Source organism: Cyanistes caeruleus, chromosome 3 (genome assembly GCF_971803275.1).
Source record: "Cyanistes caeruleus chromosome 3, bCyaCae1.hap1.1, whole genome shotgun sequence".
Lineage (NCBI taxonomy): Eukaryota > Metazoa > Chordata > Aves > Passeriformes > Paridae > Cyanistes > Cyanistes caeruleus.
The window spans coordinates 110,058,508-110,082,612 of NC_141703.1; the positions used below are offsets into that span (position 1 = coordinate 110,058,508).

Consider the following 24,105-nt stretch of genomic DNA (forward strand, 5'->3'; position numbering starts at 1 on the left):
TGCCATTGATTTTCTGTCAGTGCCTGTGCTCCCCAGATAATGCGTGATGATGATTTTTATAAACACTCAGAGTTCTTATTTTTGTAACTTTCTCTAACTGTCTGCTTTCCAGTGACATTTGTAAATCACTTGAGTCTGCTGTGTAAACACTAATAGTCTATCGTTTAAACTTCAGTGGATGCTTGTTTGGGTCATGCCTGTTTTAAACTGTAGTGAGATAATGCAATTTGAAAATGTTAAGAGAAATTACAGAGTGTGGAGCATGAATTTACATTTGGCAGAAATGGTGTTCTCAGGAAAAAAACCAGTAACACTGGTTAAAGATGACATCAGTAGTTCTCAGAGCTATCAGCTATATAAGTTTCGTGGATGTTAACAAACTTGGGGTTTTTATTTTGACTCTGACTATTTAGGAAACATCATAAAGTCCCCTCAATATATTGGTCACAATACAGTGCCTGAAATAGTTTTGACTTTAAATTTTTTGTGCTAACTGGACTTTCCATTTAAGCGTCTGAAAAGCCAACCCATATTTCAGACCAATTAAAAAACATCCAAAACATATGACTACAGGAGCTGTTGGATGGCTGTTTTTTTAAGAACATGTATTAACCAGCTGGTTACCAGTGTGGGAGAATTAGAGAAATCTTTTCTAGGCTTCAGTTGTGAGCAGACAGTCTACATAGCATCTGCTGGAGAAAGGTGAAGTAAGAAAAATATCTTACAGTAAATGGATAGCCTGTTTCATCTCCTTTTTATAGGCAGCATAAAATTTTTGAAAACATCTCAGCCTTTTTGTTTGTTTAATGCATCTTCTCTTGTAAGAGCTGTGTGAATGCAGAGCTGTGAAAACCAAGGTTATAATGACTATGGAAACTGTACTATTATGGCATTTGTTGACATAGCAGCAAAATAATAGTTAGAATTCTAAGTGTAGTATTTGGAAGGATTCTAAGGATACTTGTTTGCATTACTTCATTTCCAAAGATTGATTTTCCAGTTTCCATAAGAAGAAGAGTCTGTAGGAGAGAGACCATGAGCTATTCTTCAGCTGCTAAAATTGGGCAATTATCAGTGCTGAACTTGTCATTAGGAAGTGTGGATAGGGAAACAACAATTTCTGAGTACTAGGGGTATCTCTCTGTCTTTCAGCAGAAGGGGAGAGAGACAGTGACCTGGGAAAATATGGTGGTGGTGCTGTGAGATGTCTCCCAGAGCACAGTGCAGATACCCACCCTAGCTGGCTTTGAAATATTCTTTCTCCTTGACTGCCTTCCCTTCCTGAGTTCTTTACTGTGCCTTATTCCACATCTCCCCTGATCTGGAGTTCCTCACTCCTTCTCTAATGCAGTTTGCAAACTTAGGCTGAAGTCTGATGATTGTAATCTGGAATTTTGAGAGTAAGTTGTTTTCCTGACTGCAGGTGCAGTATTACCTTGCCTGCTCTGCTTTGTCATGCCTCTACCCGCTGCAGGTGCAATTCCAAAATGCCATAAAATAATCCATGTTCAGAATCTACTGTTCTGTTCCTTTCCTTAGAGTAGCACTGTATTATTTTTCATCCAAACCAACTCTGTGAAGTAGCTGAGCACATGGCTGAATTTATGCCAAAATTTAAACATACTTGGGTTACATTGAGCCTCCCGTAGCTCGCTGGGGGTGGAGCACCCAAACCAAAACAAACTACTGGTGAACTACCAGCAAGGGCAGGACAGGGAGGATGGAGATGGAACCAAGAAGAAAGGAGAGATGGGGCATGGAGAATTCCCACTCTTTTTGGGCTGTTTTGGGTACTGGCAAGCTCTAGCAGTTAGGAAAGTTGGGATGAAGATGGAAAATACATTAATACCCTGGACTGTTAAAATCAGGATACATGTGATTGTATCTTCCATGTCTGTTAATCATCAGTCAATCATTGTTTTTGTATTTGACTCTTACCTTGAGCAAGACTGGCATCCTAGTTCTTTCCTGTCCTTACAATGGGCCAACCTTCTGCTTCTGACAGCTCCATTTTCCAACTCCTTATCAGATTTCTTGGATTCCATGGGAGTCATCTTCCTGAGCACCTTAAAAGCCAGGCCTCTCATATGCTGGACTCACTTCATTTTTCTTGCTCTTCTTCAAAAGTCATAGGCATCCTGTGATAAATGCAAGCAGCCAGGGTAACATTCCTTCCAAAGTTAAGGCTGCATCTAGAGTGGGAGAGACATTGTGTTTCCAAACATCAAAGTTTAAGATGCAGTTAGTAGAACAGAGAGTAAACAGGGGTGGTGTGGATTTTTTCACTCTGAGTTTGGTTTTGTGAGGCCTGGGGAGAGGGAGTTGATGTCTTTCAAGACTGTATTTAAAGAAAATGTTTTCTCACAGTGCCTAAGTTTACTGGGAGCCATGAAGATTTTTAAGATCAGTCTTGGAGCTTGCTTTGTTCTAAACTATCACCAAAGAGGCTTGTTTCAGATTTCCATATTAAGAGTCAGCAGAAGTGCTAACTGGAGCATTTCTTCTGCACACGTGCACAGTAGTGCTCTTTTAATATGGTATGATTTTTTGAGGCTGTTTTTAGAAGATAGTTAACTAGAACAGCTTCACCTATTTACCTAAGGTGAGGCCTGCAGCTGGTTGTCTCAGAAATAGATATTTTTTTTAATCCCCCACAAGTTTCCTATTGGAATGAGGAGTATTTGCCCTCCAGTAGGTTTTCTTATCTGTATTTTTTTCACTCCCTGACCACTGAAAACTCATTCAAAACCTTTGCTTAAATGAGAAGGTGGGAGATTGTTTCCTTTGACATACGGTAGCTATTTGTCAGGAATTACTTTTATATATTTACCCAACCACTTTTTCATTCCCTTTGTATTTCTGCATGGAGAGAATTCTGAAGTTTACTGGAAAGAATGAAGATAGATGAGATTCTTCTGGTTCTTCCTTCAAGAGCAATTCAGACCAGTGAGAGTCCCTACATTCACTTTTAATTGGAATTTTAGTCAAATTGAGCGAAAAAATCTGATGCAGTTTAAAATTTGAATATTTTTAATGCATCTGTGGATCTTTGGTTGCATGTACATCTCTTAAATTTGTAAACATTGGCCCAAAGCATAGAATTGAAACCTTGGGAGTCAACCAAATCTTCCCACACAGAACCCCCACCAAAGATGCATCAAAGGGCCACCTTAGGTATACTTTACATGGATGGTAGAAAGCTTGATACTATGTCTGTATTTAATTGAGCAATGGCTCAGACTTTGGAAATGTTACCTGTGTAAGCTGTTTGTAGGTCAAAATAGCAGTGTAAGATATTGGACAGTCTATTTTACTAGTCACATTTTATGCTTGCTTGCTTCTGCAGATGTTTCCGAGGAATAGCAACCACCTGTTGTTGTTCAACAACTGTGACTCTTTTGCTCAGTAGATAGCCTAGGTTTTTGTGACAAAGAATATAGGTGATGGAAGGAATTTTGAAGTAGGAGTTACTATGCACACCCGCCCATAGGCACTGAACAAAATCTGATTGTCATGATGAGTAAACATGCAAGTCTACAGCTTGGTTTTGCTTCATTTCAGTCACGCAATTTTAAAGATTGCATCATCTGTTCTAGAAATTCCCTGCAGCCCAACACACTTGGAGTCTCCCTTCTTGTTATTAGCCACTGTAACCCAAAAAAAGAAAAGAAAAAAAAAATGGTTTTTTTTCTTTTCCTTTTTCTTCTCACACCCAGATTATTTTGGGATAACAGGAGGGTTTTCATGTTTTCTGAGCAGTTTAGGAAAGGACTGCAAAAATGTAGGAAAATAACTAGGTTTTAGTTATATGAGAGTAAGTGAAAGCAGAAGCAAGCCCAGGCAGTTATCTTATCTAAAGAGACCTCTGAACAAACTTTAACGGAAATGTAGAGGAGTCATTTCTGGAAAACTGTGGCCCATAACTGCTGTGTATATATGGGTCTTAATCAAGTTTTCATCAAGTGTTATTTTACCTATCTTTAAGGAAAGGTGGCTTTTATATGAACCTTGCTGTTGGCACTTTCTGAACTTGAAGTTAGTCTTCAGTTGTTGGAAGGAGAGTGCACGGAGAGTGGAAACACAGTTTAACCATAGGAGCAAGCAGCCATTTGGTTCCCAAACTGTGTAGAGAGAGCTGGGATAATAGTGTACGAAGAAACACAGGTCATGGAATTATTTAGGTTGGAGAAGACCTTTAAAATCATCAAGCCCAACTGTTAGTACTGCCAAGTTAAACCCCATTAAACCATGTCCCTAAGTGCCACATCCGCACATCTTTTAAATATCTTCAGGGTACAGAGAATAGATGATGGAAGCTAAAGAGAATAAATATGATGTTGATTTTGTTCAGCTGACAAATGCTTTATTACCAAAGCCTCAACTCTGCTTCCCATCCCACTTTCACTAAAAAAATGCAATTCTTGTTACACTCAGAGTGTGTTTTTTTACTATATGATGTTGAGAGAATAGCAGGAAAGTTGGAGTGATAATTCTTATTCCACTTACTAAAAGTAGTAATTAATAGTTTTCAATATCTCTTTCTCCAGGCACGCAAACAAATGGCCTGGACTTTCAAAAGCAGCCTGTGCCTGTCGGAGGAGCAATCTCTACAGCCCAGGCCCAGGCCTTCCTTGGGCACCTTCATCAGGTAAGAGAAGAGACGTTTCAAACAGGAGACTCAGGCAGCTGTGAATGGAGCTGCCCTGGTGTGTTCCATGTTCTCTCTTTCTGTGAATGATGGGGAGTCATTTATTAGAACATAAATATGGGCACACCACCTGGTTAAAGAGCGTGGACGGGAAAAAGTCCTAATTGTGGCACTCACTTTATTGCATTAGGCTGCAGAACATGTCAAGATAGGGTGATATCTCTTGGGAGAACTACAGATCACATTTTTGGGGACTTGAGAATGCCTAAATATTGTGGTGTGATTTTGAGTAGGGTGTTTTTTTTGTTTGTGTTGTTGTTGTTATAACCTTAATAGAGATACCATGTCAAAAAGCAAGACAAAATTTAAATCTTTTAGGAAAGGATTGTGTTGGCACAATGGCTGCCAAGGTTCCAAAACTGTCACTATCTACTTAAAAATACTTCACTCTTACAGATTAAGTAGAAGGAAAGTTGATTGTACTTACTAAGCATATATAGCTTGTGAGGTTTTCTTTTTTTACAAAAAAGTTATTTCAGTGACCTGTTTGTCAGATGATATTCAGACTTCTAATACTATCCCTCTGTTCTGCTGCTGCTGTGTTTAGGGAATCAAAGCTGAACTTCAGATGCAGGCTGAAGCAAAATGGGGCATCCCTAGGTGAAGAGAAGTATAAGGGGCATTTTTTTGTAGTTTTTTTATCTGTTCACACTTGATGTATGAAAACAAATGTCCTAATTTCTTTCCCTTCCTCTGCACCAAGTTAAACTTTAAAATACTGTACCTAATTGGATGACCTTGAATGTTTGAGGTCTGAGGTTGCACAGTTATTGTGGTATAATTGAAGTACTGAAGCTTTTATGCCCTCTTTTAAGAGCTCTGAACTGCAGTTTTATTGTATGGAACATTCCACACGTCTTGTCACATAATTGCAATTTTCCTAGCAGATTGGTTTATATAGGGCCTAGGGAGTGCCACTGTTTGAATTTGCTGAACCAATAGGCTGTTGTAGGCTGCCTTTATGTGGAGAGAAGCTGACTAGTTCTTATGGCTTGCCAGTGTGTGTTTAACATGGAGACAGATACAGCTGTTCTGCAGAATCCTGTGTGTTTGTTTTAGTCTTCGTTTTGTTATATAGATTGACCCAGGACAGTAATTGGGTTTTGCGCAGTGCTTTATCCTGCTTTGGAAATGTATTTATTTAAACAGTTGTCAGGATCTTTATAACTTCATGTTTGATAAAGTGTGATTCGTTTCTTGAAACTGGTTCAAAGGAAAATCTCGGGTATTCTTTTATTCACCTGCAGGTGTGTGGGAATCTATTGTCGAACTGTCCTCTGCTAGTGAGGCGGCTTTTAGTGGGGTATTATTATTCAACCTTAACACAGTGCTTTGCTCTAGACTAATGCAAAATACTGGGCTGTAGGCAGCATTCAGGTACAGTTTAATTTCTAATTTGGAGAGGTTGGCTGTGCGGTGAAAGGGATGTCCAAATTGCATTCACAGAGATTTTCAGGAATATGCTGGCTGTACCTGAGCAAAATACATTTGCAGTCTTTTACGTGGTGTTTGTATAATTTTAAAGTATTATTTTGCGTGTATCATTTAGATGGCAGGATGGTGTTATTTAGGCTATTCTCTGCTGTTAAATCCTACATTACACAGTTGATTACATCAACTGTGTCAAACTGTATTTTGCTTCTGATGAGGAGGGGCTTTTCTGGGTGTGTTTGCTTACATGTAGATGATGCTTAGTATGTCTGTACCTTCATCTAAAGCAGTAGGAAATATTTCCAAGGTGACTCTTCTAAGGTTGGCTTGTTCAAAATATTCACTTACTAATTTCATGTACTGCAGTTTTTCCTGTACTTGAAAATATGTGGACTTTTTATGTGGGGACCATATAGAGGTCCTCCATCTAGAGGCAAGATTGCTACATTTTGCTTTGCTTTATTGTATCCTTACATATCACCTGGTTTTCAAAAGAGCGGTGGTTTTCAGACATGGCCAGAGATGGAATTCTCTACAGGCTGTTACTCTGACCTTTGAAAGTGTTGGTAATTAATTACAGAGCATTCCTTCTTTATAACCAGGGGTGCCGGTAGAAACAAGGCGAGACTGATTCAAATGGGTTTCAGTAAATGAAAATATAAATGGAAATCCTTATTAGAGATAAAAAAGCACTCCGAAAATCTCACTTTCTGAAGCATCTGTGTTTTCATTGCTGCTCACCCACAAGACCTTCTTTGGGCCTGCTAATTACAAACATTGAATTCAAGTTTTAAGCATACCCAAATCAATACAGGCTTTGTGAAGTGTCTCCGGTCCTCTGTGTTGAGATCTTCTTTTCAGTGGCTGAAGGCTGCAAATACTTGAATGGGTTAATGTGGGGGAGAGTGGTTATGTTCTGGGTTCTGTGCTATGCACGTGCTTGCTCATAGCAGAAAGCTGGTGAGTGCAGTGTTGGGGTAAGACCCATTCTGAAATGAGGGTAGGATGATGATGAGTAGAGCTTAATGCCCTGCCCTGTGGCCTGGATTTTTCCAACAGGGATAGGACTAGTTGGCCTGTCCACCCCAATATGCTTCTTTTCAACTCCATCCATGGCAGTATCTACATCCTTAGGCAGGGATACCATCAGTCAGTGGTAGATAAACATCGTGAAAGAGTCTTAGAGATCTGTTTCAGCCTGGAGTACAACCCCCATTCCACTGATTCAGGTGTTAGAGGGGCATGCACTGTTCTTGGGGGAGTTTTTGTTGGGATGCGGGTGGGGAGATTGTTCTTTTTACATTATTAGTTTTCTGTGGATTCTACATTATTTCATTTCCATTTTTGCACTGTTGTAGGTCCAGCTCGCTGGAACAAGTTTACAGGCTGCTGCTCAGTCCTTAAATGTACAGGTAAAGACAGTTACCTTCTGCTGCTCATCCTTCTCTCATCCCAAACAGCATCAGTAGAGATAGTTCTTAACCTATGATACATTCCTCAGTTTTGTCAGTCTGACTAGTTTTGCAAGTGACAGGTATGAAGGAATAACACTTTTACAAGTGTAAATCAGGTTCAGGATTTGTAAGCATTCAGGCTTTGGAGTTGTTTAAACCATGGAGTTTAAAACCGTAACTTAATGCTGAATTTTAGTCTGGTGTGGTATCATGAAAACTCCAGGAATATTTCATGTTCTTCTGTTTATTAACTTGCTTTAAACACGTAGTGAGTATTACTTTGCAATTTGTCCTTACTTCTGGTAACTGAATATAGGAATATAATGTAGCATTAGTTGTGTAATGTGGCTAGTTTAGACTGCTTGTGTAAATAACACACAGTGATTTCAAAGTCAGAGTAATTGTTGTTTAATAATGTACGTGAGACAACAAAGCTTTCAAACTTTCCTGTGATGCTGAACACTTCAGTTTATCTGTTAACATTCTGCTTCCTCTCTGTACTATATTAAGGGGCAAGGGATGCAGTTTTATTGAAAACTGGTTTCAGTATTGCTTGTTATTAAAGAATGTAGGTAGTGCATTACATGAAATGCAATAGAATGTGGACCCACTTATACATAATAACAATTTGGAAAGAAGAGGAGGTATAGTGACCTTCCTTTCTAAGAGGAAGGAGGCAGAAAATTGCCTTGGTTGCCATGGTAAACTTCCATCCCTGAGAGAGATGTTGGCAAACAGGCTGTATCTCCAGTGCAGAATGTTTACAGTCCTGCGCTGTAATTATCGCTCAATGACTGGCAGAATTAATCAGAGCCTTTATGTTAATTAGCCCGCTCTGCAGTCCCCAAAACAGGTGGTGGAAAATATGCAAATCTATGCAGAATTGTAGTGTTCTGCATAACCAGTTTTAATTATCATAAAACTCTCTCCCCCACTTCATGCACTTGCATTTCCTCCCTCATGTCTTCACAATTTCTTCTGTTTAAAAAAACAAACAATCAAACCACAAAAATAAATCAAAATAAGCTTGAATCTTTTAAAATAAAACAATATTAAATTAAATAAATTCTTTGATTATTTAAAAGCACCGTACATATTGCATATTTTGCTGTAGGTAGAGAAACTTGTGAGGATTTTTCAGAAAGGTTCTGTATAAGCCAACAGTTTGGTGAGTTAGGGTACAGGATGGAGATAGGGAAAATGGAAATACAATCTCCTCTCCCTCATTCCATTGTTCAGGATTTTAGGCAATGAATAATTTTAACAACCTTCTCTTTCTTCATGGTGAAAGGTAGCATCAGCTTCAGTTGCATGGTGTAAAATGAAGTGAGACCTGGAAATAATGTCAGAGAGTTACAGGCGACCAGAGAGTCTCTTTGTTTTGTTTAAACTGCATTACCTACAGACGTGTTTGAGCAATCATAGCTGAGATGGTGGGCACACAGAGCCATTGCTTAAACACACTCTTAAAATAAACCCAAGGGCTTTTTGTATGCAGATGAAAGATTTTTATTGTGCAGCGTTGAGATAGCAGTGTTAATACATTTACATCTGTTTTACACTATAAAGAGTTGTATTTTTTTTTGACTAGTCTAAATCTAATGAAGAATCTGGGGACTCTCAGCAGCCAAGCCAGCCTTCCCAGCAGCCTTCAGTGCAGGCGGCCATACCCCAGACCCAGCTCATGCTGGCCGGAGGACAGATCACCGGGGTAAGAGTTACCCAGGGATGCTGCAGTCCCACGCAGCTCTCACTGAGGGGCACTGCAACTTCCTTTCACCTAGGCAGGAGCTTGAGTGGAAGAGGCAACAGAAAATACTCTCTTAGAAAAATAAGCAGACTGCGATATTTGGGGTTTGTCGCTAAGGATTTGCTTCCGAACAACAACAGCAAAGATTTCTTCCTCTGTGTTCTCAGTATCCCTTTTGACTCTGCAATGAAATTAAAACCTGTTGTTTTGCAACAGTTACAAATGAGACAGTCATAAAGAGAATTTTTATTTTTTTTTCCAAGATTAAAATGAGTCATGGGAGAACAAGACTGAATCTTATAGCTGGGTGAAAAACAAAAATTATGGGAATTGTTAATTTTTCGTCTTCTCAAAAACATTTCTTTTTAAGTAACTCTATTAGTACTTTCCTTAAGCTTACTGAACCTTTTTGTTTTAACCTCCTGATTTTGAGGGGTTCTTAATTGCAAAGCTTTGGGAGTAAATAAGGGATAATTGTTGTTATTTGGTGTTAGACTTTCTTGTGTTTCTGAATCGTTGTAAAGGCTTTCAGTCATTTCAAACAAGAGCAAGTTTTGTGAATGGGCTGGTTAAAGAATTTGCTTCCACATAATCAGCTTTGCAGTATAAGAGTTTGTGTGTTAATAAGCTTAGGGCAGTTGCTCCAACAATATATTTATGATTTGAAGTGTTAGGTTAGATCATCCCTACACTTACATGAAGTGACTTCTTAATCTCAGGTTCAGTTGTTAAATCTTCTCCTATGTTAGTATGTAGAAAAACATCCTATATAGTTTTCAGTTAAGCACTGAAAGTTTTAAAAGTGAGACTGTTTCGATACATTGTTAAAATCTGGTGTATTTTATTATTTTTTATATTCTCAGAAAATACTGGTTTGTTTTAATTCATTATTGTCTGTTGTAGTGAAACATTCAAAACTCCAGGCCTGTGCAGATAGGGGTTGTAGTAAATATGGGCATCAGGATTCATTTACATGTAAAGGAGAGACTGCTGCCACCTGTTCCACAGAGATAATGTGTGTTTGGGAAAGGGAAGGGATGTAAAGTTGCCAACTCTATTCTATTTAAAAAAAAAAAAAAAAAAAAAAAAAAAAGGCAGATGGGGAGACTTGGAGAGAAACAAATGGAGCTCATGTTCTTTACTTATATCTTAGGGCATAATGGAAATGATGGAATATGGCAGGGATTCATGCTAATGTGAAGCAGCTGGGGCGTTATCAGTTTGTTCAGTAGCCATAGCCAGCATTCCTGCTTCACATTCATCTGGCTAATCACTTGCTGTTCTGCTGGGTGTAAATTTCCTTTCAAATCCTGGCAATACCGATTCTTTTCTTTTGCTTGCTACTTAATTGCTTTTTCCCTGAAACTCCTGGTAGAGTTGTGAGGAAAACTTAGGAGCAGAGTTAGGTTCTGTCAGGTTCCAGTAAGTGCAAATGTTGGTGGTGGTGCAATTTGGTTTGTGTCAGGCCTGTGGTAGGTTGGTTCCCACACTGTGTTGAGTAGCCAGCTGTCCTTCCTTAAGGCCGGAGCCCTTGGCCAGTTAGTGGAATAGCCCTAGGATTGCCTGGTTAACATAACTAGTACTGAGCTATCTAATGACTTTGTAGCTGAAGTGGCTCTTCCCATTATTAATGGCTGTGTTTTCTAATTGTTTATAGCTCACGTTGACGCCAGCCCAGCAACAGTTATTGCTCCAACAGGCGCAGGCCCAGTTGCTGGCGGCTGCAGTGCAGCACTCAGCCAGTCAGCAGCACAGCGCTGCTGGTGCCACCATCTCGGCCTCTGCTGCGACGCCGATGACGCAGATCCCTCTATCTCAGCCAATACAGATTGCACAGGTGAGCCTTGAGGCTTGAGAGGGTGGAAAACAAAAGAGGTTTTTTGACTGATTGCACCATTCGAATAAAATTTGTCGTTCCTCGCTCAGTGAGTTTGTAGAGTCCTTGAGTATTGTTAGTCTTTCCTCCTGCATCTTTGGATGATGAGGTTGAAGGTTGTAAGATGGTCTTAGCAAGGAATGTGTGCCAGCTGTTCCACTGGGCTTCTGAGCTTGTACCAGCATCTGAGAAGATGCTTTGTTTTCTGAATTTTCCTCCTTGTAGTTAGCATGAGAAAGGACAAAATAGATTATGGAAAGATGCCCACAGAAACTGTATTTCCGTGCAGTTGCATACCTGTATGGATGGGAAGTGATGCCTGTGTGTCAAAAAGGATGCTCCTTTCAGACCCAAATGGCACTTGTTAGAAGCTAAATGGTAGAGCTCAAGAATGGCAGTTTGACTTGACTCATTTGTGTGCTTTTTTGGATTGGTGGTTAGTGCTGCGAGTTCATTGACAAAGAATGGACACTTCTGTGTGTCTGGAGAAAAACTTGGAGAATGAATTTGGTGCTGGAATCTGTCCAGTCTCATGGTCTGGTACTAAAGACTTGTCAGTTCTGAAGAACTGCTTGCTGTGGATGTTCTGCTTACTAGAAGCAGTAAGGAGCCTCCTGGGTCCTCCAGGACTGGCTTAATTCAGTGTGGAGATTGCAGTGGCACTAATTCTGTGCTTAGTGTATGTAGTGTGGAAAATCCTGAGACTTGTGGACAAGGATAATCAAATGTGCAGCTTAGATATCTTGAGTACTATGAGTAGGTGATTGTCTTGCTCATGCCGAGGTCCACCTTTCCAGAGATTAAAGTTCTTGGTACATAATAGCAGTTTTATTAGTCTAGCTGTGCAAAGTGTGTGGGGGTATATAATCTTCAAAGTTGCTGCTTCATAGAGTGAACAACTTCTTCAAGACTGTCTGATGCTTTCTCTTCAGGCTGTTTTCTCTTGCATTCCATTGGGATGAAGCATCTAAAAAGTGAACATGAGGTCTGATTAAGGACAAGAATGGAAATGTTGAAATTGTCTGTGAAGTCCAGTGGTGAAATGTTCAATCATTTGCTGTGCTCTTACACTAGCTGAATAGCAGCCTAGCTGTGCTATCAGGTTTTCATTAGCTGAAGTGACAAACTTTTGTGGTGTTGGTCTAGAAGTTCTGACCTCTCTGGCTGTCCTTAGAGAGGCCAGAGTGGTGCCATCCTGTTTTTAAAGGCCAGTGCTGATGTTGCTGTGTTGTTGAGATTCCTACCACTGAAGCTCTTGTTGCACTGTGAGAAGTCATATCACCAAATAACACCTCTTTTAGCAAAGGATTCCACTTCACTGGTGTGGTGTGGCGATGACTGAAGGATGTGGCATTCAAGGAAACTTGTAATTCTCAAGATCATCATACCTTGATTTTGTTAAGGCTGTCTGCAGGCAATAATACAGACAGATTTCAAGAAGAGAATGGGGAATGTCCTTGTCAAGGAAGTTGTTGGTTATAACACAATCTGTACCTTGAACTTTCTGGCCTTAGGTTTGTCCAGTAGGCCACCAAAGCAGTGGATACCAATGTGATGTGTGTGTGAGATGTTTCTTTTCTCCCACCTCAGTGCAAAGCTCTGAAAATGTGTGAAGCATTTGCAAGTATTAGTTTTGTACCGGCTTTTTCTCCAGAACTTAAGAAATCTTCAGAGAAGTGTTTGAGAGGAGTTGAAAAGATCAGGCATGTGCTGTCAAATAAGAGTTTCTGAAGGCAGCATTGTCTGATTTGTGCACATGAGTGAGCTAAAGGCTCTCTGAAAAATAGCACGTGATCATGTAGTGGCCACTTGCAAAACAAATTAAAGTTGTACTTTCTAACATTCCAAATTACTTAAATGTTTGACTTTGCAACTAATGTCTTTTAGGATAGGTTATTTTGATTCATAAAGGAGCTTGGTTGAATCTTGTTAGCTGCTCCTTCTGATGAAAGTGCAGGGCATAAATTGTGCAGGTGCTGGATATAGCTTGAGGTACTTATGGAAAACATCTACCATCTAGGTTCATAGGTAGATAGCACCATGCTTTTTGATCCCTCTTGGCAAGGATTTGCAAGCAGTGCTCAGCTTTGTTTGTGTTGCTATTGTAAACATATAGCTGATTATACAAATAGCTGAATGTTTGTTTTAATTGATGATTTTTGAATAATTGATTAACTGACAGGTCTCTGCAGCAGGGGGATTACCATATTTATTTTAATTAACTAATTGCAAAAGCATGACTTCTTTAATATGCACTGCAGTTCACATAAGGTTGCACCAGGCTGCAGCAGCCTGGTGAGGAGCTTGTGCTGCTCCTGAATCGACACTAAATAGTTGTGTATCAGATTTTGGGGTTCTTCATAAACTTCCTTGTTTTCAGGATCTATGCTCTGTACTTACATGATGTAAATCTCAGAATGACACAGATGCTTAAGTTTGTGCTGAAGCTGTAATTGGAAATAATGGCATTGAATTTAGAAATGTATTTAATTTTTTTTTTTTTAACAAAAAAATCTTCCTCACAGCAAGACATAGCACTTGACAGATTATTTTGCTGGGATAGGATTTGGATTGTTTTGATCTTTCTAAATTACTAGGCAGCACCAGAAGACATGCATGTCTCCCTGAAAGTCTTTCCATCTCTTTCTATGTGCTTGTGCTAGCATACAGATTTTTTAACACTGAGGGAAAAAAAAGATCAGTATAAGAAAACAGTGCCAGCTTTGTTCATGTGGTTGCTATTGGGAGATTTATTGTAATGGTATAATTAACTAAATAATAAAACTTTCCCAAGGTGGAAATAAAGTTGGATTTCAAATGCATTTGAGGGGCTGGTAGGTCTATTTAGGAGTGATTAGCCTTGGAGGTATCATTTTCATTTTGTGTTGCAGAATTATATTTCTGTATTTAAACAAGACTTAGCCAACATACCATTTACCAAGGCAGATGCACAGAATAAGATTGCTTATATCAGTTATCCCTGAGGCCTCAATTTAAAAACAGTTTTCTCATATTAAAGTGTAAGAGCCTGATGATAAGAGCTGTCATGTCTTAGCTGGGTAGCCAGTGTTATGAATACTATAGTCTTAAACAAAAAGCTCTCCTCCTTTGATATTACAGATACTCTGCCACCAGTTCTTTGTATTCTTTCTTGCATGTAAGTCCATCTCCTGTGGGGGTGCTTCAAATCATCTGAGATCTACTTGGTCATTTGGGGTGATTTCATTTGTTTGCTTTTGATTGGGAAAGGTCCTTAACCTATTTGTTTTTCCATTGATACTTTTTTCTTCTACAGTGTCTTCCCAACTCTTCTTTTTGTGTTTCTGGTTTTTTTCTCTTATCTACCTCTCTTTTCATCCTGAAGCCTCTCTTTATTTCCATTTCTTCTTCCCAGTGTTCACAGCCTGAGTCAGCTTGCCCATCTCTTTCCATTTCTGTTTTCAGCTGCATCCAGTCCTCACATCCATTCCAGCATGAGCCCCCTCTGAGCTGGAGGTAACCAGCTGACCATTGAAAATCAGTGAATAAATGAGTGGAGATCCATGTCATGTTGAATAAGAGGTTTTGGTAGCAGTTCTGACCAATGTGATATTAGGATATGAAGTCATAAGGAACATGGATTTCCATGATACAACTGGAGCAGTTATTTCTCTTTCTCAAGAAGGAAATTTGCCTTGTTTTCATAGGAATGATTGCATTATTTCTGCAATTTTCTGAAAGCAAACAATACTATTGACTTTTTTGCTCACAGGCACTTTTTAAAATTTTACCATTCTTTTATAACATGAAAGTTTCGGTTTCTTAAAGAGCATTGCTTGGTCAATCCATCTGTTGTCTGTCTACCATATTATTACACTGCATGCTTTTGACTTAACAGGGCTAAGTAGCCCAAGTGATTGATGGCCAGTGTCTGTGTAATGCGGGTTAAGTAGTGGTTTTCTTATAATGCCTGTCTGTGGTCTCATAAATCAGTGGACTCCCTATTTTTTCCCCCTGCCTCGTCTTCCTTTCTGACATTCCTCACCCCTCATCTCCAGAAGGAGATTGCTGCAACTTCTAGGTTACAGTTTTAACAGATTTAAAACAGTATAAGGTCACAGATATCAGCACTGTGTAAGAAAGAAGTTCTCCTTGTCAGTCTGTCTCAACTTCTCATCTCCAAATCCACTGCTGGCAGTTAATGGCCTGTCCCATCCTCTGGCTGAGCACACTGTGGGAGTGCTGAGTAACCTGCATCAGTGCAAGGAGCAGCTTAAGAAGCAGCTTTTTGTTACTCTGGTTCACTTGAACTCGGGTGTGTTTGGGGCTGTGTGAAGATGAGCAGCTCCTAGCAGCCGCAGCGGGCACTGTTTCTGGCACCACTGCACCTGAACACGGTTTCTCTGCAAACAGAGCTTTGGGGGAATCTTCTTGTCTGCTTGGTTTGGTTTGTGTAATGAGAGATTGCCAGTGTGGGAAGTATTTCTTTCATTCAGGCTTTTCCCCACCTGTTTGGTGAGTATTTTGAAACAGGTTCTCCCTGGAAAGGTTGGAAAAATACGATTGTTTAGATAGTTTTCATGGATTACCACTGTTATGTTGGCTGACTTCACAGTGTGTTTTTTAAATTTCAGTTGCTCTTGTTATTGTCCTCTTTTGGAGATGAAAAGAAAAAGGCTAGTTAGGGGGAACAGTATTTGAAAGCAGTTCTCTATGTTTTCACTCCCGAGCTAAATGTCAACTTGAAGCATTTTTTCTTGAAAACTCAGTTTCTCAGAGATTAACATTTTACATTGAGACCTGTCATTTAATTATGGAATATTAATACTCCTAAATGGTTTAAATACATAAAAGTAGGGTTCTACAATAATGAAGTGTTTTGGATTATTCCTTTTAATCTTTCATTATTGTCATATCTATTAAGCTTATTTCAATTTATTTCAGAACAAATCAAATATATTTACTAATTGAGTTAGCCACTTTCTGAAATTTTAACTGAACAACCAGAGTACAATCAAGGAATATTTTGTCTTCCTGTTCTTGATTCAAATGGTAATTGTGACTGTTGTTACAAAAACAAAAAAATGCTCCCAGCTAATATGCTTGATTTGTAGCAGAGTTCCATCCTCAAAAGTAAGTTTGAGAGATCTTTGTGCTGATAAGTCTAATGTATTAAAAAACTCCTGAATTTGGGGTAAGGGAGATTGATTTGTTTGTTTTGTTTTGATTTTAAAGCAGAATAGTTCTGGATATGCTTTGCTGGATTATTTAGTAAGTAAGTTTGGCTTTATGAATGAGAATGAAATTCAAATTGCTGTTCTGAAGGATATTCAGTAGCAAGACTTCTGCTGTGTTTGACATCCATTTTTGTCTCTAAATGTTAGAGTGTAGCTGGCTGATAGGAAATCTTATATTGGGAATCATTGCTGACTTAAATGTCTAACACACAGCTCTTTCTTTTCTTCTTTTTTCTTTTTCTTTTCCTTTTTCTTTTTATTTTGTTTCCTCTTTTTTTTTCCATTTTTTAATTTTTTTTTTCATTTTTTGTCTCCTTTGTTGTTTTTTTTTTCCCCCCCTTCCCGTTTCCTTAAGGATTTGCAGCACTTGCAGCAGCTTCAGCAGCAGAATCTCAACCTGCAACAGTTTGTGTTGGTGCATCCAACAACCAACTTGCAGCCAGCACAGTTCATCATCTCACAAACGCCGCAGGGGCAGCAGGGTAAGTGCTCCTTGCCACAAAAGCCAACCATACACAGCGTTTTTTAGGGGAGAAAGTGAAACTCAGGTGGTTCATAGCAGTGCCCAGCCTTCTCCCAGGCAGTTGGCTCCCAGCCAGCTTTTCCCTTCTAGGTTTATATCCTGAGCGTGACAAGACGTGGTGTGGAATGTCCCTGTGGGCAGTTTGGGTCAGCTGTCATGGCTCTGTCCCACCCCAGCTTCTTGTGCCTCCCAGCCTGCTTGTTGGTTGGATGTGTGAGCAGCTGAAAACTCCTTGACTCTAAATACTGCTTGGCAATAACTGAAGCATCAGTGTGTTATCAACACTGTTCTCAACCAAAATCCAAATCACAACACTGTACCAGCTATTAAGAAGAAGATTTAATTCTATCTCAATCAAAAGCAGGACAGACTGGAAATAGATTGCAAAATCAAAAGTCCTTGTGGGAGTCTGGAGAAGTACTTAAGCCTAAAGAGGTTACAATGAATTTTGTCATAAACTGAAATAATTCTTAACACCTTGGGAAAAGAACTAGAATGCTGGATTTGTGTAACAGCTCTTATAATAATATTTTGGCAATGCACTGGTTACGGCTTACATGCCAAAGACAGACAAGGCAGTGGTAGGTGGTGCTGTGTCAGAGCAGTGAAGTTGTACAGCAGCTTTGTTCTGAGGACTGATGTGTTCAGGCTGCAATGCATCACGGTGCTGATTGCACCCCATTTGTTGATGCCCACGGAAAACTGCATTTAGCCATGGCTTCTTATGCTGATATACTCCAGTGGCCTTTTTTCCCCCTTTTCTCTTCTACATGAACTCTACTCAGTTGTTCAGGTCTGGTAATCCAAAGATTCTTGCTCAGAAGGCAAATCCTGTTATGCTTGAAGAGTCCTGCAGAGCCTGGCTGTCCTATAAAGCAGCTCTTTGCACCTCATTTTCTTCTGTTCCTTTCAATTTTTTCATGCATCATTCCTTCTTACATACTATGACTTGGATAGAACTGGCTTTCCATTACACTGAAGGGCTCTTACTGTCTGAATGCTCTCACATTTGAATAAAGGGTTAGTCAAAATTACCTTCCTTTTAATAGGACTTGATTTAGGAGAGATTTTATACTAGCACTGGTAAAAAATGGCTGAAAGGCTATTCATGGAAGCATTTAGTGATGTACTGCTTTCTTAAAATTAAGCAGAACTTGTAAACTTAAAATACTGTACCAGAAGAAATCAAACCACTAAAATTTAGTTCAGGAATTCTTCCAAGTAGGTGCTTGTTTTATTTTTTAATAAATTCCTTTAAGAAAACAGCAAGCACAAAAGCATTGTTCAGAAAACACTCATTGGTATTGATGTCTGCCTACATTTTTCAGCTAAATTCTGCTGGTTTTCTAAAATACCCCTGAGGATGCTTTACAAGAGGGAAAACTAAGAGAAGCAAATTGTATTCATCCTCCAAAATAAGTTTGCATTATAGAAGGGGAAGCAAGGCTTTCTTGTTTGTTTAAAATCTGAAGTAGAATAAGTACTAGATGAGATTTTCATAGTACCTTTTCCAGAGGCCATCTCTGCAAAATTATTTCTTCACTACAATTTAAGACCTGCATATTGCTGTCATCAGTGACGCAGTGTAGGTAGAGACATCATGTTTTACTGGTTATGTGCAGCCTGGACAACTGAATAGCTCAAAAATGTAGGAAGATATATATGCTGAATTCTGACCATAGGCCATTAGTGTGTGACAACCTTCCAAACTGAAATGCTTGAATAGATCTCATTTTCTTCATGAGCACTCAATGATAAAGCAACATGTATGTCATAATACCCCTTATAGCACTTTTTAATATGTTTTTTTTTTGCAGTATTTCATGGTTATTGTTAGAAGATCTCAAACAGCACATTATTATTTATGAGAAAGATTGAGAAAGTGTGTATTTTTATTTTGTTATTTGCTGGTGCAGCTGACTTTTCCATGTTGTTCTTGTCCTATTGCTCCATTAGTCAACTTCATAAAATAGTAAATATTCTGAAGAAACTGGCATAGAGTTTTCTTCAAAACCAATGGCATTTATATTTTTCTTTGATGCTTCATTGGTACTATACAGAGCTTTTTATATGTACACATTTAATAACGAACATAAACATTCAGATTTGTGTATAGATTATGTATTCTGGAAGAAATTTCTTTCTTTGCAGACTATGCTACATATTTTGTGTATGCCATGTAGTCATGTTAATGAGAAACACTGTTTTTAAACGAGAAGAGTTTTGAGGGAAATAAGTGAAGAATAGTGTACCTAAACAAGATTGTAGAAGATGTAAGCATTTTGTTTACATTTATTTACAATTTTTATTTAAATTCTTTTATTTACAATTTTTTACATTTCAAGAAAAGTGTTTTGCTTGAAGAGGCAAAGGGGCACAGAGTAATGCAGTTATCAGCAATTCTATTTAGATTCTTTAAGGGGTTGAACATTGTGAGCTGAGATCCAGCTTCTGAAAAAAATACAGGAAATTCAATACCTAAAATATTAATCAATAATCAGGATATTATTCTACTATCTTTCTTCAGCACACACATTATAGCTCCCAGCATCAGATAGGAAATTTTCCCCATAAATCCACTGCCATATGTCTAATGTAGTCACCTTTCTTTTCCACACGATTTCTGACTATTTAGGGGCTTATAAGAAACAAATTTTAAAGTTCCCATTTTTCATGGCTGGTAATTGATAGCATCATAACTGAAAGAATTGTTTCAAGCTGCAGTAGATATGCAGGAGATTGAATAGAAATAGAAATTTGGAATGTTTTCTTATTCAGCGCAACTGTTGTTCATATTGTTGTTGAAGTCACTACCAGGAATGTAGCACCTTGTAATGTCTTTATACCTCTTGTATCTGTTCTTGTATCTAATAGAGCTGTCTCTAAAATAATCAATTTAACATCCCTTACAACAATTAGAGCTGCTTCTTAAAAACATTACCCTCATCAGGTGACTGTTCACCTTTTTACTCGTGAGATATTGCTAATACAAATCGTATCAGTAAAAATCTGAATGGAGGGGGAAATCGTGCTGCATTTAATATAAATAAATCTTGCAAACAGGAGTTGTTAAGATCTAAACAAAGACTGTATCACAATGAGATTTAGAAATAGTACTTACAGAGAAAATATCCAGAAAGGCAAATGTGGAAGACAAGCTACTTATTAGCTATAAACATTGAAACTGGGTCTACCTATCTCAAGCTATTGTTATTTATAATTAAAGACTTCCTTTATGATTTTTTTTTTTTTTATTGTGAAGTTGTCTGGGCCAAATCCATTCCTATTTTCTTCTTTCATACATGTTATGCAGACTTTGAGACCTCACTCATGTGGCAGTCATTGGCTTTGTCTTGCAAGCTGACTTCCAATGAGCAGCTTTGGCAGAGATAAAGCAGTCAAGTTCTTACATGAAAAAATTCACTCTTTTGGGAGATCAGTTTGGGATGAATTATGTATTATGCTTCTGGGCCAACTTTTTTAAAATTATGCTGAAAAAGTCTGTGCTTGAATGTTTGTTTTATCTTTTGTTTAATTTTAGATAGAACTGAACCCCAGATCAGTCCTAGGGGACTCTTGGCTTGCAGGAAGAGTTTTTTGGCTTGGAGCATTATTCATGCTACTCTTAGACATTACAGGAAAAATCTTGAATGATGATAAATATGTTTATTCTATCTATTAAAAAAATATTAAAAACCTCTAAATTATCAAAACTTCTGCATAGATCCTTTTCTTTTAGATTGCCACATAGGTGATTTGTGTGCCATATTTAATGCAATAATACCACGAGGCTCTTAAAACCAGGGCAGGGGGTTGGGAATACAACATCTGTAAAGTATACAAGTACAATATCAGCTTTTACAGGTTCAGAAAAATCATGTGGGTTGGAAGGGACCTCTAGAGACCAGGTAAAATTGTTCAAAGCGGGTCCAATTACAGCAGCTATTCAGCGCCTCCGCCAGTTGAATTGAACGTGTCCAAGAATGGAGTTTCTGCAACATTTTGAAGTACCTGCCCCATGACTGCTATCATGTTAAAAAAATAAAATTTTTCTATGTCTAGCTGGAGTTTTCCATGTTCTGACATCCATTGCATCTCATTACAGTGTACCCTTGAGCAGAGTCCTTTTCTGTCTTAGAAGAAAGCAGTAGGATACCACCTTAGTCTTCTCATCAGGCTGAAAATACCAGCTCACTTACCTGTTCCAGCCTGTTAGCCACCCTGGTGAACCTTGGATGTACAAAGTCCAGGATGGCCATGTGCCTTGCAGTGGGAAACCCAAGGCTGGCAGCAGGACTCCAGCTCTGGTGTCACAGGTGCCAAATGAAGGGGGAGAAGCACAACCCTTGACCTGCTGGCTGCACTCCTGTGAGTACAGCCCAGGATGTGGTTGGCTGTCTTGAAAGGGCACACTGCCAGTTCATGTTCATCAGACTCCAGGACTTTTTCCTGTGGAACTGCATTCCAGCCAGCCAGTTCCTACCCTGTATTGTTGCACAGGGTTATTCCAGCCTCCACACAGAACATTGTATTTTCCTGCATCAATCTTCATGATGTTTAATTTGTCCAGCTAGTCTAGACCCTGGCTTCTGGCCTGTTGACCACTTCCCCATCTTTGGTATTGTCCACAGGCCTGCTGAAAATATATTTTGTCCCATCAGCATTCTTGGTAATAAAGATGTTAAGCAGTAGTGGTGCCAGCATGAGTATCTAAGGAAACAGCAGTGTTTGAAATGCCAGGATCTCAGTGGGTGCCCAAAAGATGTGGGTTTACTTAGAAAAGGCAGTGCTATGTACTCTGTAAGTTAAGTCACTGAAGTTATATTGGACCTCAGTGATTTCTTGTCAGAAAAGGAATGAAGGAGAAGCTTAGGCTGGTTCAAGTCATGTCTTAAAAGAACACAACAGCAGCTGCTCACCTGTGAGAGCCAAGGAGTGCCCAAAGTGTGTTCATGGCAACTGCCTGAAAAAGCTGTGTTTAGGGGGAGAGACACATTGCCAAAACAGTCTAGCTGCTTTCCCCATCCCCTGATCATTGCTTCAGTCAGCTGTCTCCAGTTTCTGCCTGTGACACCTTGTGTCAGCACCTCTTACACAGGATAAAATTATGTGAAAACAGAGTAGATTAAGCATCTGCAGATTATTTTATACTGATAATTCCATGATAATCACTTCAGACCATGTGAGTGAGAATAAAATTAGGAAGAGTGTAGTCATCTTGTGCTCTTCAGCAAAATTGTTAATGCCAGAAAAACATCCTCTGGGATGTCTCTGGGGACAAAAAGTCACAAAAGGCCAGTCCTAATTACTCTGATTGCAGTCATAAGACAAGTCAGTAACTTGTAATCGATGGTGTTACCAATAGACTAGAACTCAAATGTCATCACTGTCAGCTGCCTGGATTTTGTTTCATTGTTGGTCAGCCACTCTGTAGTGATGGTGTGATGGGTTTGTCCCTTTCTCTTTCAAGCTGTCAGTTTAAAATTCACTATTACTGAATTAAGGTCAAAAACTCTGCACTTAGAGGTGACTGTTCACTAATTAGTATTTAGATTTCGGCAGCTAAAATCCTCTTTCGAGTGAACAAATACTTGCATTGTAAAAAGCAATGTGTAGCTCTAGTAGGTGGCTGTCTTGGAAGTTCCTGGAGCAGCTCTGTTCCATCACTGGCTTTTCAAAAACACAGCTGGAACATGTTGATTATGTGGTGCAAAGCAAATTTACATCGTTGTCTGTGCTATTATGTTACATAAGCAGCTGGCTGTATTCTGTAGGTCCTGAGCATCTTGATAGAAACACATTCTGTTTGAAATACATATTCAGCTCTTTGTTAAATAAAAATCAAGTATCACTGTCAGATGATAGTTCTTCTGTGCTTGTGTATCCCTTACTGAGGAATGTTTTCTCCTTTTTAACCATGGTAATCCTTCTTTCCATATCTTTTATGGCCTTAACCTCGCATAAAACATCCATTTCCGCACTCAGTATTTATCAAGTCCTAAATTCTGTTTTCCGTGCCTTTATTCTGCTAAGAGGTTGTAGATCAGGCAGCTGATGATGTTGAATTTAAGTGGTACATAGTTGATGGTGGCATAGCAGTCCATCCATTTGTTGTTCCCCCCTGGTTTTAGGGACTAGGTGTATTGAAGTGTAAGTTTAATTAGTCAGGTTCTTAAATTGTTGTAGTGGAAATTGATGTAGCCAGGAGGTACCTAAAAAATAACAGTTAACGTTTTTCACAGTAAAAGCAAGGCATTTGACTATTTGTAGGTATATTTTTGTCAAGATTCTGTCCCTTAAAAATAGATGCATTTTTGCATTAGAAATTAGAATTTAGAATTGTTAGCTTCTAGTTAAAATATTTAGATGCAGGCATGTATCTCAAGTTCATCAGAGATTTAATAAACTGTACCAATAGTGGACTGTAAGGGAATTTATTTGTAGATTGACAGCATATTATACATATTGGTTCTATCAACTGTTCTTTGATGTTGTCACCTTTTCATAGTAGCAGAGTTTTTCTATATTCAGTGTAGTGTTTATTCTCTTTGTTAAAACTGAGCAGTGTTCAGTATCTTACCTAAACTTTAATTCCAATTACTTTTCCAAAAGACTGCTACTTTATTTGACCCAGGAGGGAGTTATTTAGGTTTATTCTGTCTTGTGCTGTGGTCTTTAAGTCTGCCAGAAAGCTTCCTTCTTGTTAGGCAGCTGGCATAGGGTGGTTTGGAGAGGAAGGAGGGTGATCAAGAAGCCAAATTTGTAGGTTTGATTAGTATTCAGTTGTTGAATTTGATCTCATTAGTGCTCAGTACTTTTACAGGGTTCTGCAATTCTTGGTCAGCTCTTGGTTACCAGAAGAGGTGTATCCAAACTCTGCATGCTGAAAGGGGTAGTAAATGGTTCCTGCACACAGAACTGGGATGACCTAGATCATTACCAACTCTTTCTGGAGAGGAGACTTACACACACTTCTCCCTCTTACTCTTCTGTCACCACTTACACTTTAGGGAAATGCAAGGGGCTGAAAAATCCGGTCTGAAGATTTCTGTGCAAGGATGAAACGAAAGCTCACATCTCAATTTTTTTGTTTGTAAAAAAATTTTGTTTTTCTGTCCATCATTTGGCAAGAGCTTTGTTTTCCCTC

At 38.9% G+C, this 24,105-nt stretch overlaps 1 protein-coding gene across 20 annotated transcripts in view; it reads left to right on the forward strand.

Moving 5' to 3' along the window:
* The window catches only part of POU2F1 (POU class 2 homeobox 1), a 102,287-nt gene that overhangs the window by 62,350 nt on the left and 15,832 nt on the right, over positions 1-24,105 (forward strand). For 9 of the 20 annotated variants that reach the window (XR_015285410.1, XM_086884096.1, XM_086884100.1 and 6 more), the window contains 5 exons: positions 4,548-4,648; positions 7,498-7,551; positions 9,185-9,304; positions 11,001-11,180; positions 16,800-16,917. Coding sequence is in view for 18 of the 20 variants with exons in the window: in XM_086884096.1 (XP_086740222.1) it covers positions 4,548-4,648; positions 7,498-7,551; positions 9,185-9,304; positions 11,001-11,180; positions 16,800-16,917 (573 nt within the window). In the remaining 2 variants the exon portion in view is untranslated. Of the gene's footprint in view, positions 1-4,547; positions 4,649-7,497; positions 7,552-9,184; positions 9,305-11,000; positions 11,181-16,790; positions 16,918-24,105 lie in introns of all 20 variants that reach the window. The other 11 variants (XR_015285409.1, XM_086884099.1, XM_086884095.1 and 8 more) reach the window with 4 other exon arrangements.